We start from the raw sequence: 18,346 nt of genomic DNA on the forward strand, positions 1-18,346 counted from the left end.
TTCCAGGGAGTCCTGACCAACACGGCTTTTCTATCAGCTGTGCACCGTTATGGTGTAAATATAACCTATCTATGAATTAGATCAAATGTAAAAGTCAGCCGAATTAGTGTTGATACTGCAAGGAGACGTATTGTGTGAAGAGAAATTGAAGATGTTGTTTAATTGTTGATATATTTATGATCCACGTCAAGTATTCAGTTTCGGCGCCATTTCTTCCAGTTTTTCCAAAGGTCTTCTCATCAGGGCTCTCTAAATAAAGAACTACGGCATATCTGTAATATGTAATGCAGTCGAACCGTGTATTACAATGTCGTTATGTGATGAATTTCAAAGAGAAAAGCAAGAGCACTCGGAATTAAGTATTATTTTATACTTTTAAAATGTTTTCCGGATTTCATATAATATAAACACCAACTCCCAGCATGCATTGCGGCTAACACATCCAATCAGAGAGCTTAAAACCATAGCTGAGGGTCTTGGGTAATCGCCCGAAATGCCTACGTCTGTTTCCGGTTATATTTATTTTGAAATTCAGTTCCTGACGGACACCAAAAAAGCCCGAGATTATGGAATCAAACCAATAAATAAAAGCAAGGATAATTGTGTGCTATTGGTGAGTAAATAAGAGTGTGTTATTTTGAAAAGAATAACAAATTAGAAGGAAAAAAAGATTTAAAAATACAGATTTCAGTATCCTGAGGCTCTGAGCCCCATTTATTTTCCTCACAGACGACAACAAAAGTCCGAAATTATACGATTTAAAATAAAAACAATAACTGTGGCTTGATATTGAGTAAGAACATGTTTTTATGAACCACACAGCTTACGGTCTTCCACGACCCGACCGGAGAAAAAGACGTGCTGCAGCCTGCAGCATTTTTTAATGCTTAATGTCTTTCATTTTTTTTTTTTTGTAAAGCACTTTGAATTGCCTTGCGTTGAAAAGTGCTCTATAAATAAACTTGCCTTGCCTTGCCTTGCCTTGCAGGCACGAAACACGTTACCAGTAGAAATACATTGCTTTTAAAATCGTGCTGTATAACACGAAAAAAAGGGGCAAATCGTGATGGTGAACACGAATCAATAGATTAAAAATTGTGTTGGTGAACACGAAATGCCGTGAGACTGGGTTGAATAAAAGGTACCTTTATAAAACTAATAAACGTTTAATTGTGGATTATATTCAGGTTCTTATTTGAAACAAGCCATTTTAATTAATTTAATCATCTTAATCAAGAGAACTTAATTCATTTGACAAAGTAAATGTTATTTAGTCTTAAATTGGATTCAAACATGTTTTACATTCTTCTGATATCGTGAAGTTGTGTTATCAAGTCTGACAAAAAAGAAATCTTGCTGTAATATTAAGTGGCATGGAGATCTAATAAATAGATTTTATTATATAATCCGAAATGTATAGGATGCACTGTTTTTCAAGCTTGATCTCAAGAAAGAAAGTCAGGATATCTCAACCTCTGCTGCTCAAAACATATAACATTCATTTTTTTTAAATCTGTCTCTTACACATCTTATAACTGTAATAAGTGCAATACTAAACCCTTACAAATGTGTTAATATTCCTACAGTACAACCACTCATGATGCAACAGATGATGTACAAGGGTTTTAACCTGTTAAACCCCAAGGTCTCCGCCGGCGGGGACCCTGTTTTTTTTTTCCACGACACTGTGTCTCAGGGCATCTTAATATTTAAGAACCTATTAATGTGTTATACCAGATTAACGGGAATAATCTCAGCTAACTGACGATACAAACCATTTTTACTAAAACAAAACAAGTCTCATAAGAAGCATCTAAATGACCCCTTAGCGAAAAATGCTAACGGACATTGGCACAGAACTCAAGATAAAAGTACCCTTATTACTTATCGTAGCTGCACATACAAGATATCCGATTAAAGCTGAGGTTCCACAGATTATTTAGGTATATAGTATCATCACTGAGTGATCCGAACTCGCGACAGGGGAAGCAAACACAGACATCACAACACATACCTTTACAGAGCTTCTAGGGAGATCGTCTCACAGTAGCTGTCAATCTGATCAAAAGACGTGTTCAATAGCATTACAACGAGAAAAAACGCAGCTGAATCGGTTAATCCATAGGTTTTTAACGTCTCTGTATAAAAAAAATATTTTATTTATAATCCATAATTCCATTTTTATGTAAAAATCGCAGAGCAAAAGTTAGCTGCTAATGGTAGCCACCAGAGTGGCTGATGCTTCCGGTCTTGGCTATGCGGTAGTCTAACATACACACATATTACCAAATAAGGACTATGTGTGAGTTCCCCTCGATTCCATTGGCTCTGACGGTCAGAAAGAGATGTCACATGTCAAAATCCAGCCAGGGGGGCCATAGATATGGATTTTTTTGCTAAATCTGTCTAAAAAGGTCAAATATCACTTGTTTTGCATCAATCTTGATACAGGGTACTTATCATATGTTGTATTTTGGATTCCTAAAGCTTTTAGTCTACTAACCCATCATCCAAGGTTAGTTTTCACTATAAGTACAACATATTTTTTGGACGGACACAATAATTTACAGTTTTTTACCATGTTCAATCTGAATTTTCTTTAAAATAAAAAACATCTATATTTAATCTGACTTTTCTACATCCAACTCACAGGTTTATCATTACTTTGAGAAAAAAGATTATTAATTTAACCCTTTTAGAAGGGAAGATATGGTCATTTGTTCTGGGAATGTCATTTTCGAGCCTGAAACCTGAAAAACAGGCTCTGGGTTTAACAGGTAAAATGTCTGGTAGCAGGGTTCATAGGTGCAGCAACATTTACATTTCACTGAAATCCTCAGTGCTGCCACCTTCTGGTTCCTCTGAACATCTTACTGTCATGCTGTCGACAGTTGAGAGAGAAATACTCAAGTTTGGTACCTGCATTTCCTTTCAAATGTGTTTAATGAATGATGTATAACACCATGTTTTTTATATGTATTTTGTCTTGTTTCCACACAATCTCCTTAGCTATTTTCACCCATGAGCAGCTCTAAAAACATAATCTTTATTACAAAAAAACCTTGTTATCTAATGTCTTCTTCTAATAATAATAATCGATATAAATGCAGACAGACGGACACGCTCCCTTTCATAAAGCTTTATTTCACAGATCCCCTGTAACAGGAGGCCTAGGCAGCCAGGCTCATTATACATTTACATACACTGTCTGTGGCCAGTCCTTACAATGCTCCATGTTAAATAACTCAGTAATTCAAGACAAAACAACAAACACACACACACGCACACACTGTTCAACTTAAGATAACAATAACAATATCGTAACGACGGTAATAATAACAACCATTGTCAAATATGATGTATTTCCAGACTCTTATACTGTATTTTCTAAAATGTGTTACACAGTCCGTCATCTTTAAGGTGCACCATAAACTCTGCATGTGACATTTGATAATACAACTTGACAGATGCTGCACCAGGACACGCGGGACAAGACAGAGAATACTTGTTGCATGGTTTTATATTTTCAGATGAGAAGCTCCTCTTTGTCCTCTTGCGGCAGATACTGTAAAATGTGAATTCAGCGCAGTTCATTGTTTGTTTGGCACACCATTTTTTCTTCTTCTACAAGCTGCTGTGGTATGGCATGAATCGCATAGCTCAAGCAGAGACATAAGGCGCGTCTCCATGGAGATGAGTGGGGACTCACAGGACCTCTGCAGAGAGAACAACACAGGTCAGATACAGGGGAACAGTTCAACTCATATCTGTTCGATCAAGTTTCTATTCCAGTAGGCATTAAAAGCACTGATTCTGTATTTCACAATTAACATCCCATTAGCTTTAGCGTAGGCTATCTGTTTAGCTCATTTTCAGGTTCATATTTGTATTTTTCTACTTTGACATGTTTACATGCTTACATGTTCATAAAGTATTCCCTCTGTAGGAAACCTTTGGATATTAGCCTTTGCAGACCATTTACATGCATACAAACCTATAAAACAGACTACAGGAAATACAAAATAAAAACCCAAAGCATAATAGAGCCTTTAAACACGATAAAACCCCACATCTTGATTCCTCAAGAATTCATAGGCATACTTGAGATTTTGCCACTTCATACAAATCAATAGAAATGATTAATAAAACAAAAATCCTCATCTGATTTCCATTGAAATATCTACGTATAAAATTGTGTATTGAAATGCATTTCCAAGAGAGATTTTTGATTAAACTACATTTACTTTAATTGTTCATTGTTATGAGTTAGTATTACTTCTTATACAGTTCATATTATAACTAACATTTTACATTATTCTGTTGCTGTAATCTCTTGGACGAGAATTTCTATATTATCTAATGTTACTTTCACCCAGGTTTGAGTCTTATTCCTTACACACAATAAAATGATGTGATCAAACAACACCATTTTGAAAACATCTTTAATATCCTTCCACCTGATGGCTGTAATATACTTTTGTACTTTCTCTCTCTTCATACCCTGTTCTATCATTTCTAACTACTATAAACTGTGATTAGGGTTCATGTTACTTCTATACAAGCAATACGGATGTAGGATTGAACGTGTTGTTAAACAATTACCATCCTTTAACACAATCAACAGTATACTTTATAGTGGTGAATTCAGCACCAGGACACAAACCTTGGCTGTGTCCTCACAGTCTCAGCTGCTGAGTCTTCACCGTACCTGCGACATGCTGAGGCTTCATGGGGCCTGTTTTCATCAGGAAGGGCTCTCCGCCCTCAAACGCCAGCATGGGCTCACCCACCAGCCCGCTCTGCGCAGGGTTGGATCCGTTGTTCAGCTGGATGATCTCCTCGAAATTGGCCGCCCCTCCATTGGCTGAGATGCCGTTCTGGTGGGCGGCGGGCTGGACGTCGTTGGCAACAGGAGTGGGAACACTTTGTGACGGGCTGAACACAGCGGCACCAGGACTCTGGAGGCTCCCAGCTGCTGCAGAAAGATGTGAATCATGAGTTATACTTTGCTTCAATAGCAATATTTATTTTTACGTTGGTCTTTTTATTTCTTAATCGTTTAACCTTTATTAGAATTATGACAATTTACTATTATCTTTTATTTTTATTTCTGTTGTACCTACTACCTATACGTTCACTTTGTTTTATGGGGTTTTATATTGTTGCATCGATTCAGTTGTCTTGTGTCTTATCTGTCGGAGAGAAACCATTATTTATTTTATTCTATTTGTATTATCATACATTTTTTACCTCCTTGTGTCTATTAACCTGATAACATTTTATATGTTGCTGCATGTAAAGTTCTTAACAAATAATCTGAGGGGAATTTCTTGTTGTTTATTTTTAACTTGTGATGTGTCATTTTGGAAAGCACTGCATGTGTTGTATGAAAAGTGCTATTTAAAAAAAGCTTTATTATTATTAAACTAATTATATTTTTAGAGTGTATTCCTGTATTTTGATGATTGACACTTACCCTTACTGAGATCTGAGTCTTTGCCATTGACCTGTGGAGAAGCTTTGACCTCTTTCTGTGAAGATAAACAACAAAAAGACGTCTGTTTTAAAACTCCAAGAAGTGTGTTCATGTCTTCTCTGTAAAAGAGAAATCACACTGACCTTTTCTCCTGCGTCACTTTTCCGAGTCCTCTTCATAATCTCATCAAGGCGCTGTGCAGATCAGACAGAGAGGTCAGTTAGTGAGATGTTTCTTTAGAGGGAGGAAGTACTATGATAAAAGCTACAGTGTTAACGTTCTTCCTCTTCACCTTCTTCCTCTCCAGCCGCTCCTGCTCTTCTTTCTGGAAGTGTTTCTCTCTCTCCAGGCGCTGACGCTCGGCCTCCTCGCGGGACTTGGCTTCAGCCTCCTCCCTCTGAAGAAAGAAAACAGAAATATTGCACGTAAGACTTTAAATAAACCGGATGTGTGTCATTTTTTTTATTGAAACCTGCTTCACCAGAGAGTTGAGAAAAGTTTAATTTCATTAAAATATTCTGTTACACACTTCAGATGCCCTTTGTAGACTGAGAATACAGAGATCAAATACATAGCAAATGACACTTGCCTAACTGTCTAATTAAAGTTGAATTTGTAGAATCGTACTCTATGCAAGTGTACAGGAAGTCCTTTTTCCCCCTTTACATTTCCTGCTGTAAGAAACTATTTTTAGCATTAGTCTTAAAACCTTAGTGTGATTGACTGATATATTATTTGTTAATGTGGATTGAGATGTAAATTGAGTATTAATTATCATTTTACTACTTTTCCTTTTAACTAACGAATGGCCACAGACTCATTTTAATAATATAATATTTGTTACTGTTAATTGCTAGACTGATGTAGGAAAGTAGGAAAGTAGGAAAGGCGTCTTAAGCATGAGTTTATCCCTTCTGCCACAGCAGCACTAAACGCACTTCTGTGTGTACATCTGCGTATACCCATGAGTGTCTGTGAGTGTGTGTACAAATATATGACCATACAGTATGCCCACCAAATTACATTTTTTGAGATGTGCCGACTTGAGTAAATGACCTCCTTGGACGATAAAGGCTATCTATTATTTTTGATAGAAATGATGGCATAACTGAGTCTAAATAAATAACATCATATCATTATCTGGTTGAAAAAGGTACTTACATTTTCCTTCATAGTCAGTGATGGACTGTAACTAAATACTTAGTCAACTACATTACTTAAGTATAGATTTGAGGTTCTTGCATTTTACTTGAGCATATCCATTGTAAGTTATCAGAGGTAAATACTGGACCTTTTATTCCACTACAAGTGCATTATGCTAATAATACTTTTCATTAAATATGCTTTAAATAACCCTTTTGACCAGCAGTCGGCAGCACACGCTCAGTCTGTCCTGCAGCCCCTAGGCCTGAAGTGATATTATCTAAGTACCTCCGTTACATGCTTCACAGGGTATTTAGATTCAACAGCAAGCCAACAGAAGTGCGCAATGAAAACAGAAATAATGATGTGTGCATAACTCACATCTGTCATCTGTTGCATACTGCTGTTTTTTCAGATATCTGCTGTGCTGGACTTTAAACTGCAGCAATGTCATTTAAAGAGACACATTTTAAATATTCACACTCATTTTCAGTTTCCATTACAGTGAGTGCTACACTTGAGCTCTCAGAATGATGAGGCCGCTGTCGTGTGGAGCTGTCAGAGTGGAACAATGGTCCGATTGAAGAGGAGAAGGGGAGTGGAGCGTGGCTGAGTGTTTGAGGCACACTGACGCTGCTTATCCGACTATCAGCAGAGACACAGGCCTGCCACATTCTCCCCGATCACAATGGCCCCCTCAGCCTCTGCTCATCCCCGTTATGGAGGTCACCAGCTGGCATCTGCCCGGGCACACAAGGGCCCTCGGACCAGCGAGCTGTCCGTGACAGCAACACTCTCTCCTGCTTTAATCTGCCCAGATGCCAGGCAGTCAGTGGTCAGAGGGCGAGTGCTGTTTGGGCTGGAGTACGGTATCCAACCCCCCGACAGCTCAGGCCTCCCTGTGCGCTTTAATCTGTGCAGATGGTAAACTGGGTTTACTGCATGTGGGGGATCGCAGGGATTCATGGTGGCTAATGGAAAATTAGAGGCTTTGCTATGCATACTGCATTTAGAATTAACAGGAAGTGATACTGTGTCTAACTGGTGAAGTGTTGGGTTCAGGGGCTGATTCCCACAGTGAAAGCAGGGTTTTGTTTTAATGCTTCATTCATTTGGGACAAACTCCCAGAAGCACAGAGGTCTGCTGCAACTTTCACTTGATTCAATCAGAAGACTTTCCATTATTGTTGTTATTATTATTATTAATTATTAATTATTAATTATTATTATTATTATTATTATTAATTATTAATTATTAATTATTATTAATTATTATATTATTACATAAGGAGCCCCTCCCCACGCCCCTCTGAGAGATATTTGGTTAAAAAGAACACAATGGTGCTCTAGGAGGAGATTCAGGTGATAAGGTGGGGGGGGGGGGGGGGTTACCTTGGTTGGTGATTGGCTAATGGTTACACAAGCCAACAAAACGTTATGACATCATAAAGTGGCCAAAATCTGATCAGCTCATTTTCAGACAGGTTTTTATAGAAATGGATCAGGACAAAAAGAGAGAGAATCTTTTTTCCTGAAACGTTAAGAATCTCTTTACACAGAGGGGACACATGTTGATGTAGAAAAGACATGAAAAAGTGGATTTTGCATAATAGTTGACCTTTAAATAAACTCTCATTCACCCGTTTCCCTTTCTCCTGAACAAACTACGTAGAGCATCAACTGAAGCAATTGTTCCGACAACAACTTTAAAAAACCTAGAACGGGCCTCCGTATAACTCAGTTGGTAGAGCTGGCGGCGCGCCCATGTACTGTAACTCGGTCCCCAGGGCGAGGACCGGGGTTCGAATCTGGGCCAGGACCATTTGCCGTGGTCTTCCCTTCTGTCCCCCCCTTTCAAACACTTTCACTTAATCAAAGGCACTGGTTGCCCTAAAAAAGAACCTGACCTGTCTCTGCTGCTTGTCGTTCTCCTCCTGCTCGGCTATGGCCTTCTCCTGCGCCTCCTTCTCCTCCTCGGCGCGCTGGGTCTCGTCCCTCAGGCACTGCTGCTCAGCCATGAAGCGAGCCTCGTCTTCTCGGCACTTCCTCTCCTCCTCCTGCAGGATCCTGAAAAGTTAAAGTGTTAAATAGAGATCAGTGGTTTGTGGGCAGGGCCGGCCGTGAGCAATGTGCTGCCCTATAGGCAAGATTTTAGCTGGCGCACTGTTTATGGGCACTGTACGCAATATAGGCGTAGTTCTGTTAGTATACGATAATAAGATGTACTTTGTTGATCCAAAATCTGGAAATTGTGTTATGAAAAATAATAATAATTTTTTTTAAATTTCTAACTTTCTTTTTTTCTCCCCAATTTCCGGCGCCCCCTATGGGTTGATGCGCCCTTAGCATTCGCCTATACTGCCTATGCCGAGGGCCGGCCCTGTTTGTGGGGTTAAAAACCTTCACATTTTTGCGAACGTGGAATTGATGATAACACCAAAAACATCTATGTTTTAAATACAAGAAAACATCAAAGTATCAAAACCTCCAGAAATAAACTAAAATGTCCTGATATACGAAAATAAAGAAAATGTTACAAGAGCCAACATTTGCATAACAACAATTCAAATCTAATGTAATGTTTTTTAGCAGGTGAGCTGCACACGTACACATGTGTCCACAGGCAGCGTAAGTAGTTCCAATAAATAATGAATGATCATCATTTGTTTATTCATTATTTGGTTAAAAATGGAGCAGTTATTATCTGAATCTTCATGCTGCCAAATCACACAACAACTATTAGGAAATTAAGGATTTGTAAACTCAAGCACCAATTAGTCGACTCAATGAAACAAAACATGTTGCACCAAGGCAAGAAGGGATAATAACCTTACAATGTGATGAAGTACAATGCAAGTTTATGAGGTGTTTTGTATTGCAGGAGAGTTTTGTTGCGTTACATCATGCTATAAGGTGTTCCTGTTATTTTGTCAAAAAAATATTTATATTTATATATACCCTGTAAAGTCATAAATGCTTAACCACACTATCATACTCTTTCTAAATAGTATATGACATGATCTGATGAATAACAAGGTGTTTTATATGGACATTGACCCTCACCTGTTCCTGTTCTCCTGCTCCACGCGCTCCTGCTCCTCCCTCTCCCGCTGCTCTCGGGCTTGTCTGCGTTTCTCTGCCAGGACGCGAGCAGCCTCCTCCGGGTTGTTGGTGCCAGCTGACGGCCTGCTGGTGGGTGCAGTCGGGGGGGTGGAGGCCGCGGGGGCAGCAGGTGCAGCGGTGGGGGCTGCAGCAGGAGCAGGTTTACTGGAGGACTTGGAGGCTGCAGGGCCAGGGGATGGCGCTGCAGAAGGAGCAGGTTTACTGGAGGACTTGGAGGCTGCAGGGCCAGGGGATGGCGCTGCAGAAGGAGCAGGTTTACTGGAGGACTTGGAGGCTGCAGGGCCAGGGGATGGCGCTGCAGAAGGAGCAGGATTACTGGAGGAGGCTGCAGCACGAGGAGCAGCTGGGGCAGCAGCCTCTGCGCTGGGAGCAGCTGGAGAGGCTGCTGAAGCCTCGGAGGGGCAGAGGAGAGGAGGAGTCAGCGGTTCAGAGGACACCACGATGGCAGGGACAGGACTGGAGGCTGTCAGAGAGGAGACTGGAGATGAGTATGCTTCTTAAGACACAATAGAGAGGAAGAAACATTCGGTTTACCAAGAGAAAAGTTTGAATCTGTTTCATGGAGCTGTGTGAACAGTTTTCAATGTTTCCAAAGAGAAACCGTGCGGTGTATTTACTTTAAAAAGACAACATGTTGTATCTGCTGCTGCTGGTTGGTGGTTTGACAGTTTCAACATCACTCTAGTTATAGAACAGTCAGTGAAGGTGACTTGAAGTTGTATTTTTGAATGTACACTAAATATTAGGTTTGGGTTTTCTCATGATCAATATCATTTGCAATATCCCATGAAGCTTTATGTACCTAGTATGAAGTGATGTCATTCGTGTTGAAAGGAGAGTGACTTCTACTCAAAAAGGGAAATTACAACATTTTATTCGAGAGAAAATCTTTTTTCATGCGTAACTTCATATGTCATTCATATATTTCACTACTATTGTGAACCTAAGATTTTGATAAACCCATTTCAAGCCAAAAAGCTAAATGATCTCTTTACACATTGCTGGGTGCCTCCTTTTAGAACGCACATTTTAAGCACATTATGATATAAGAGATGGGATACTTATGTATGCAGATAGCTTTAAAAGATTACATTACAATTATATATCGAGATAATGCCCTTAGACCTCAGAGGTTCAGTAAGAACCTGGCGCACACACTCTGCAGTAATCACAGCTTCTATTAAACGTGAATGTCGGCCAAAAAGTCTGGGTCACCTTGAGTCTTGGCTATCGTCTCTATGGTAACCACACTCACTCTTTTTCTCCTCTGGAGTGTCGGGCTTCTGGGGTTGCTGGTTTGTTTCCACGGCGACTGCAGTGACCGTCTGGGACACCCTGGCAGGGGTCTGGGCCCGTTTAGGCCGGGTCTTGGTGCCAGGAGGAGGGGTCTTCTTGCCCGCCTGGGTCTTAGAAGGTGCTGCCGGCACCATGGGGGACAGGGGGCGACTTTTGGGGGCGGCGGGTGATGGAGGTCTGTTTCTGGGCTTCGGGGTGCTGATGAGAACACAGGAGATGGAGGTAAAACATCAGAGAAATCCTAGCCGTGAAGGAAAAGGTAACTAAGTTCCAGTGCACTGCGTAAAGCTCATAACTAGGTCATGTGGAATATATGAGCGTCTCCATCTGAAACATGATGCTGTGGCTGCAGGGGAGAGAAACCTGAGAGGAGGGGAGGCAGGGAGCCATCTTTTTCCCCCCTGTGTGCACCCGTCAGGAAACCAATTTCTGTCCGATACAATCTGTCCTGCTGTTAACAGACCGGCCCTCTGCTGCTGACTGACTGATGTCCAGCTTTAGGGAGTTACATCACAGCAACTTGGACTTTCATTGACAGAGTTGGAAGCAAACACAAATGCTACACAAGAGCTAGCTTTATGTCATGAGGCTAAAAAGCTAATGTTCTACTCTAGGGTCGCATTATGCAACGACCTGACCCTGTATAATATACAAAGCCAAACAATGGTCATTTCTAAAAACAAAAGGCAGCTGTCTTGGAATGTGTTACGCCAACGGGAGGATGTTAGAACCGTAGTAGCGACGATGCAAGGCAGACTTGTTGGTGTACGTTGTATTTTGCTACATGAAGTCATTGTTCCCATGTATATTGTTTTTCAACCCACGTCAAATGTTGTAATACTTGCATCCCTCTCATCTCATCGCTATCCAATAGCAGCATTTATAAAAGATAAATGGCATCAAAAGATATGACATCTCTCTTTCACTGTATGCATCTGAACCATATTAACGAGCAAGCTTGATCCAAATATTTACGACATGATGTGCTATAACCACTTTCCACAAGAGTCAATACAAACAGACAGCTTCTTAACGTTGCTTTAATTAAGTCCTCGATATATGAATTCAACAGAAAAGGGTTAGGCACAAGTCAGTTGGTGTGATACCTGCTGGTTGGCCTGGACCTCTGGGTGGTGGGCGATGGTGTCCGTCTCTTCTTCGGCACGTTGTCTTTTGTGAGAGAGTTCTTCTCCTTTTCATTTTCCCTCTCCTTGTCTTTCTTCTCTTTCTTCTTTTTGTCCAACTTGAAGACAGACGTAACAGAAATAAGTAACTGTTTCAAATGTATTTTGAAAACCGTATATTCTAGAGAAAGGAGGTTTAGTAAACGGTCCGTATCACCAAATGGAATGTTATGGAAGCTCTCACGTTGTGAATATAACAAATAAGATTATAAAACAAGCAAAACAGACCTCAAACTAGGGTTTATTTATGTTGCCCATTTTGGGAATTTAGGATGATTTCAAATGATTGACAGCAGTAAAACACTATATTTATTAAATAGTATTGTCTGAAACACAATCATTATTTGGAGTTTTGTTTCTTTCTACATTATGAATTTAAGTCCAGTGTTGACTCTAGCTCTGTGTTGGCCCTCAATAACTCCTGAGAGAAATATGCGCCTAATAAGCTGCTAAGTGCTCCATTATGTTCACCAAATGGTCTTAAACTGAGTCTGTCTGCTGGGTTGTTAGAGCTTTTCCCATGAAAACAGCCATTGTGTGAATAAAACAATGAATAAAGTTGCATAAAACCCAGATTTTGAGCTTAAAGGTCCACAAATGCCATCATTCTCTGTGAATTAGTCACCACGCATTTCAAATGACATTCAGAGGAGAAAATGTTAATATAAAGGCTTCACGTTCCTAAGTGTCTATATCATACTATACATACTCTTATTTTTAGTGATGATGTCCAATGTCTGTTTGTGGAGCATGAAAGATGATGAATAACACCACAAAGTAAACTGTTAAATGCTGGGAATATATGTACAGGAGGTCTGTTCATAAGAGAATCCCCATGTGGGCGTACCGGTGTGGAGTTTCGCCGGCGCTGGCGCAGGGTGATGTCCGGCGTGCTGGCGGAGGAGAGCCTCCAGCGCTCTGCGTTCTGGTGCGGGCTGTGATGGGAGGCGTTGAGCGAGGCTGAGCGGGAGCAGTGAGGAGAGTCTGAGTAACATGTGAACATGCAGAGAGCGGCCCCACGGACACACTAACACAGGGGTGTCAAACTCAAGGCCCGGGGGCCAAATCCGGCCCGTAACTTCATTTAATGTGGCCCGCAAGAGCTTGCAAAGAATATAATACATTTATTATACGGTTACATGCCGCTTTACAGAGGCATGTTGCCCATAAACTACATGTCCCACAATGCATCTCGTTTTGTGACATGCCACTGAAGAGACTTGCAATTATTTGCCCTAGACTTCTGCTTTCAAACGTAGTTAGCTATTACCCTATCCGATAATAATCCAATTCAGAGGCAATAATGTAATATAATACATTATTTTATATATATATATATATGTATTTGTATATAGTCTTAAAGTTACAACCGGCCCTGTGAGTGCAACCATAATGCTAATGTGGCCCGTGATGAAATTGAGTTTGACACCCCTGCACTAACACATCCAGCTCAGAGTGATGACACAAAGCCTCACAACTGGGAAACACAACTTACATCTAATGGACGGATGAAGTAATGATATCTTTAGAGGGTGGGACTTATTTTACAGTTTTCTTATGGAGTTTTATTGATGTCACCTAAAAGTTAAATCATCATTTTGTATCCATTAGTGCCGGTTTGAGTTTATTCTTCAACAAAGCAAAGACACCATTTGCCCTTAGGCATCAACTCAATTGATTTATCATCTATAAAGACAAAAATGCTAAATATTTGCTTGCTAAATATAAGTAAGTATTGTCATCACTTCAACAAACCAATAAATGACAGATTAACTGATCATAAATTGGTGCCTTATTTTCAATAAATCAAATATGACCACAGGGTTGACCTGTAAAGGGATGAACACAGAGATAAAGAGCAAGAGGGAATTGAAAAGACAGATATGCCAGTTATTTGCTGGTTCCAGCTTTCTACATATGAATGCAATTGTCTTTGTTTTCTGTTGTGAACATAACATCTATACTATTCTTCCCTCCCGGCACACTCCAGTGATGTGCCGAGAAAGGAGAATGGTTCAAATTGGGTACAAACATTGAGAAGGCGTTTAACACTCACGAGAGTCGCTGTTGTTGAGGAGGGTGGCGGCGCTGCGGCTGCGGGCCAGGAACGACAGCGTCGGCGTCATGAGCCGCTCCACGATCCGGCTCTCCCATGGGCTCAGACGCAGGCTGCGGGCTGACACAAGAGGGCGCCGTCAGAGTCGGGTTACTGACGGAGCTACACACAGGTACTCACCACACCAACACACCGTCAGATCTGCTGCACACGGGACCATGCTTCCAACTCACATGAAGTGATTCAAAGTAAGAAGATGATATTGGAAAGTCTTATTAAATGGCAAAAGCTTATAACGTTATACTAAAGGAAAAACTGTTTGGATATGGGAACGGCAGATCAACATACACATGATTTAATCCCACTCCATGTTCCCATATCTCCACAATTATCTTGGTGAGTGCTGTTATCAGAACATCTGAAGTAACCGATAACTGAAACTCCAGTCTGCCAATCATGGACTCTCACACACAGAGAAATCATACAGGATGAATGAGTGAACTTAACCACACAGAACAATACATTAGGACACACACAAGAGCAAAACCCAGAGTTAATGTTTTTATATCTTACCACTCAAAAGTCATGTCAAAAGCTAGCAGGCCGGTTTACATGACCATTATCACATCCAACGCAGTGCAAACCCCCTATCAGTTTCTGATGAGTTCAGCATCAGCCCCATTCTAGTTTCTTACTGTGTGAATCTATCAGTTATCGAGTGTCATGTGATGTAAACTCAGCATGTAGGACGTCCAACAGCAGCAGGATACAATCACATGTATTGTAATGACGAGAGAAAACACACACACACACACACACACACACACACACACACACACACACACACACACACACACACACACACACACACACACACACACACACACACACACACACACACACACACAAATAAGTCACTCTCTCATGAGTAAAGCAAGCTTATGTCCAAGGATAAAGTTGATTACAGCAGTATGAGCCTGTTGAGAAACTGCCTTTGTTTCTCACCAGGCTCATACTTGCAAAAGAGAGAGAAAGAGAAGATGAATTTTGCTGAGTGAGAGTTCAGGTTTAGAAAGTCTTTAAACCGAAAATCACATAGATGACATTCAAATCTCTTAAACAGCAACTGAAGTAAAGGAAGACACTTCAAATAATTTGTACTTTAGACCTGCAGACAGTGCAGGAAAGAAGTACATTTTATGTGTTTTTATTTTATTTTTGCTGTTGTATTTCCATTTAGGCCATTTTTACCTCATCTACTTTATTTTAAACATTTAGCACTAACACTAGGCAGAGACTCTATGAAGTAACTTCCTATAGGTTTCGTTTCTTTACTGTTCTGTACAGCTCCATCACAACAGACAACACTGTGAGCGCACGGGAGACCAAAACATAGAGATGAACAAAGAATGCTCCATCTAAACAAGAACGCTAATGTATTATGACAGACAGTCCGCTTTTCCTGTCTCTCATGACAAAAACTGACAACATGCTTTGCAAAGATGTATTTTTAGGACAAGTTCACCATGTCTGTTATTGAAGTTTATCACCCTGCCGGTATGCATGAAACCTATATACACATAAACATGATAATAGTGCAATCACAAAAGCAGTGCTGCCAGGACACAAGTGTTGCGTTTTACACGACATGTATATTCACTTTTCATTGAATTAAAACACATTAAGTGCCTGATGACACTGCACCATGTAGTGAACGTCTATCACATAATGATAATGGGGATTGACTACTGATAAATGTATCGCAATATTTATACATTTGCTCTCCTGCTAATACAAACATGTCACACTGCTGCAGCTTCACAATAAAAGCTTCTAACTGGTTGACTTGTATCGTAAAGTATTCAAAGGGAATGTTATGTGTTTGCCAATAAGCTGTTTGCTTTCTTGCACAGTGCAGCACAACATCAGATCACGACTGCTCACAGAATGATTAAAAAAGCCAATTATTGCCTGACTTCTTGATTCAAACGACAAAAGTGTGTTATGCCAACCCAGGTACTATCGCACTTGATGAGCAAACAGGAAGGGATCTTAAGGATTGCCAATTTAAAAAGCACTCCTCATCATACACCGTCTTTCTTATGCAACAGTCACCCCTGCTGTACGGTGGACGGATTATTTCACAACATGTTTTTATGACTAACAGATAACCCAACTACCTCCCGTTGCTAGGAAACAGTGGTTTCCCCTCCTCCTCATCTTTTCCTTTTCTCCAATGCGGTAAGAGGAGGCTGAGCTGCTGCCTGGATCGACGAGGTAGATTGATGCCTAGATCTATAAACATAACCCCCGCACCAGCACAAGCACCACACTATTACTGGCTCATTGAGCATCTCCTAAGGCCAGGAACACGAGCTCTGACATCCAATATGATTCTGCTCCGAAAGTGTTCCCGCAGTATCCGAGCATCTGTATTATTAGTGATAACAAAGCATGAAATCTGAATCTGTATTGTGGCGACGGGAGCTGGGAGCAGAGCTGCTGATTGCACTGTGGGTGATGCGATCAGTAATGACACAATGTTATGAGGCGTGACCAATCTGAGATGAAGACATTGCTGCTTATGTTCATGTGGAAACTCAGGAGTCTGATGAAATGAGTTTGATACAACAAGTTCATCTTAAATGTTTGTCATATTACAGTATCGAGTTGCTGACACCACGACAAAAATTAAATCAGCTCATAACATATATGTCATATTGATTTGACATTGTGTTCACTTGAAATGATTTGAATTCAACAACAAAGTAAAATGTTTAGCCACACTTAAGCAGCATGGCTGTATGGAAAGCGATGTAGGTTTGTGTGTCCACTACTTTGGTCCTGACTGAAATATCTCAACAACTATGGGATTGATTGTCATGACATTTTGTATAAACATTCATTGTCGCCAGAGGATGATCCTACTGATTGTGGTGATCAAGCGTGAAGCTTACATTCATGGTTAAGAGTGAAATCTGCATGTGAAAAATATTGATTATATCTGCTCAAATATTTTAGGGGTGTTCCTAATGCTGACAAACTAGACAACCAACACACAAACAAACCTCAACATATAACCTCTTTGGCAAAGGTAATACAACACATCACTAAGTGTCCCTTTACAGTGACTGGTGTTCAGCAAAAGTTACATATTCGATAATGTTAGCATGCTAACATGCTAAACTACTTGTTTTTGTCTTGGAGCCAGCAATATGTGTCTGTAAATAACTAACCAAATGTTCAATGGAATGAGGCTATACATCTAGAAAAATTAACACAAAAATGATAATACAATACATGTGCATTTAGTTGCGCTTCTTGCATTTGCAACAGTCACACTATAATACCCACCACCAATACCACCACCACACCAAACCACCAACATTAAACTGGAAGGGGACAACCAATAAATAATGTGTCGAGACAAGATGTGAACTTATAAACTTTCCAAAAACAATCAAGAAATGTGTCTCAGTGATGTCGAGGTGAAAGGGAGGTTGATCAAAAATGCACAGGAAACTCAAAACCAATGACAACCATCCACTGAAATAAAAAAATCACGATGCAAACTAGACCTGACAACAGGAGGGAGTAATGACCAGTCACCAAGCACAGGCAGGCAGGCAGGCCACCAGAGACCACAGTTATAATCATAAAAGACGAAAACCAAAAACCAGAGTAGGGTGAGAGGAGGTGGGGAAGGTGAAGGGGGGATGATTAGGGAGGGAAGAGGAAGCCTGGTGGACATTGACGTCGGGTCGTCCTTACTTCTGTTGGGGGAGTTCCAGAGCGTGGCAGAGGACTTGGACAGCCTGTTGTTAATGACAGGGTCCACCTGTCTCGGCAAGTTGACCGTGGAGGCCGAGCATCTGCCTGCACCGGAGAGAACGCAACAGACAACAACTGTTCACAAGACGGGCGGAGTGCAGGCGAACCCAGCCGAGGGCTGCCGACTCCCCTCGCTGTGGATCAGGAGGAGATCAGGGACCATTCTGAGGCTCTCATTAACATTAAGGAGGAGATTATTCTGAATTCAGACGTGGGGGGAGGAAATTGGGAGGACAT

The 18,346-nt window shown here is 40.7% G+C and overlaps 1 protein-coding gene across 6 annotated transcripts in view; it reads right to left on the minus strand.

The window, feature by feature from the left end:
* Positions 1-3,124: 3,124 nt before the first annotated feature.
* Positions 3,125-18,346, minus strand: part of LOC117455033 (MAP7 domain-containing protein 1-like) — a 38,750-nt gene continuing 23,528 nt past the window's right edge. For 2 of the 6 annotated variants that reach the window (XM_034094374.2, XM_034094376.2), the window contains 12 exons: positions 18,050-18,154; positions 14,279-14,398; positions 13,070-13,182; positions 12,145-12,281; positions 10,998-11,236; positions 9,683-10,205; positions 8,527-8,686; positions 5,769-5,873; positions 5,620-5,670; positions 5,477-5,531; positions 4,664-4,975; positions 3,125-3,716 (listed from right to left, as the gene is read on the minus strand). In XM_034094374.2, coding sequence (XP_033950265.1) covers positions 4,677-4,975; positions 5,477-5,531; positions 5,620-5,670; positions 5,769-5,873; positions 8,527-8,686; positions 9,683-10,205; positions 10,998-11,236; positions 12,145-12,281; positions 13,070-13,182; positions 14,279-14,398; positions 18,050-18,154 — 1,907 coding nt within the window. In that variant the 3' untranslated portion in view covers positions 3,125-3,716; positions 4,664-4,676. The remainder of the gene's footprint in view (positions 3,717-4,663; positions 4,976-5,476; positions 5,532-5,619; positions 5,671-5,768; positions 5,874-8,526; positions 8,687-9,682; positions 10,206-10,997; positions 11,237-12,144; positions 12,282-13,069; positions 13,183-14,278; positions 14,399-18,049; positions 18,155-18,346) is intronic. The other 4 variants (XM_034094379.2, XM_034094378.2, XM_034094375.2 and 1 more) reach the window with 3 other exon arrangements.

Source organism: Pseudochaenichthys georgianus, chromosome 11 (genome assembly GCF_902827115.2).
Source record: "Pseudochaenichthys georgianus chromosome 11, fPseGeo1.2, whole genome shotgun sequence".
Lineage (NCBI taxonomy): Eukaryota > Metazoa > Chordata > Actinopteri > Perciformes > Channichthyidae > Pseudochaenichthys > Pseudochaenichthys georgianus.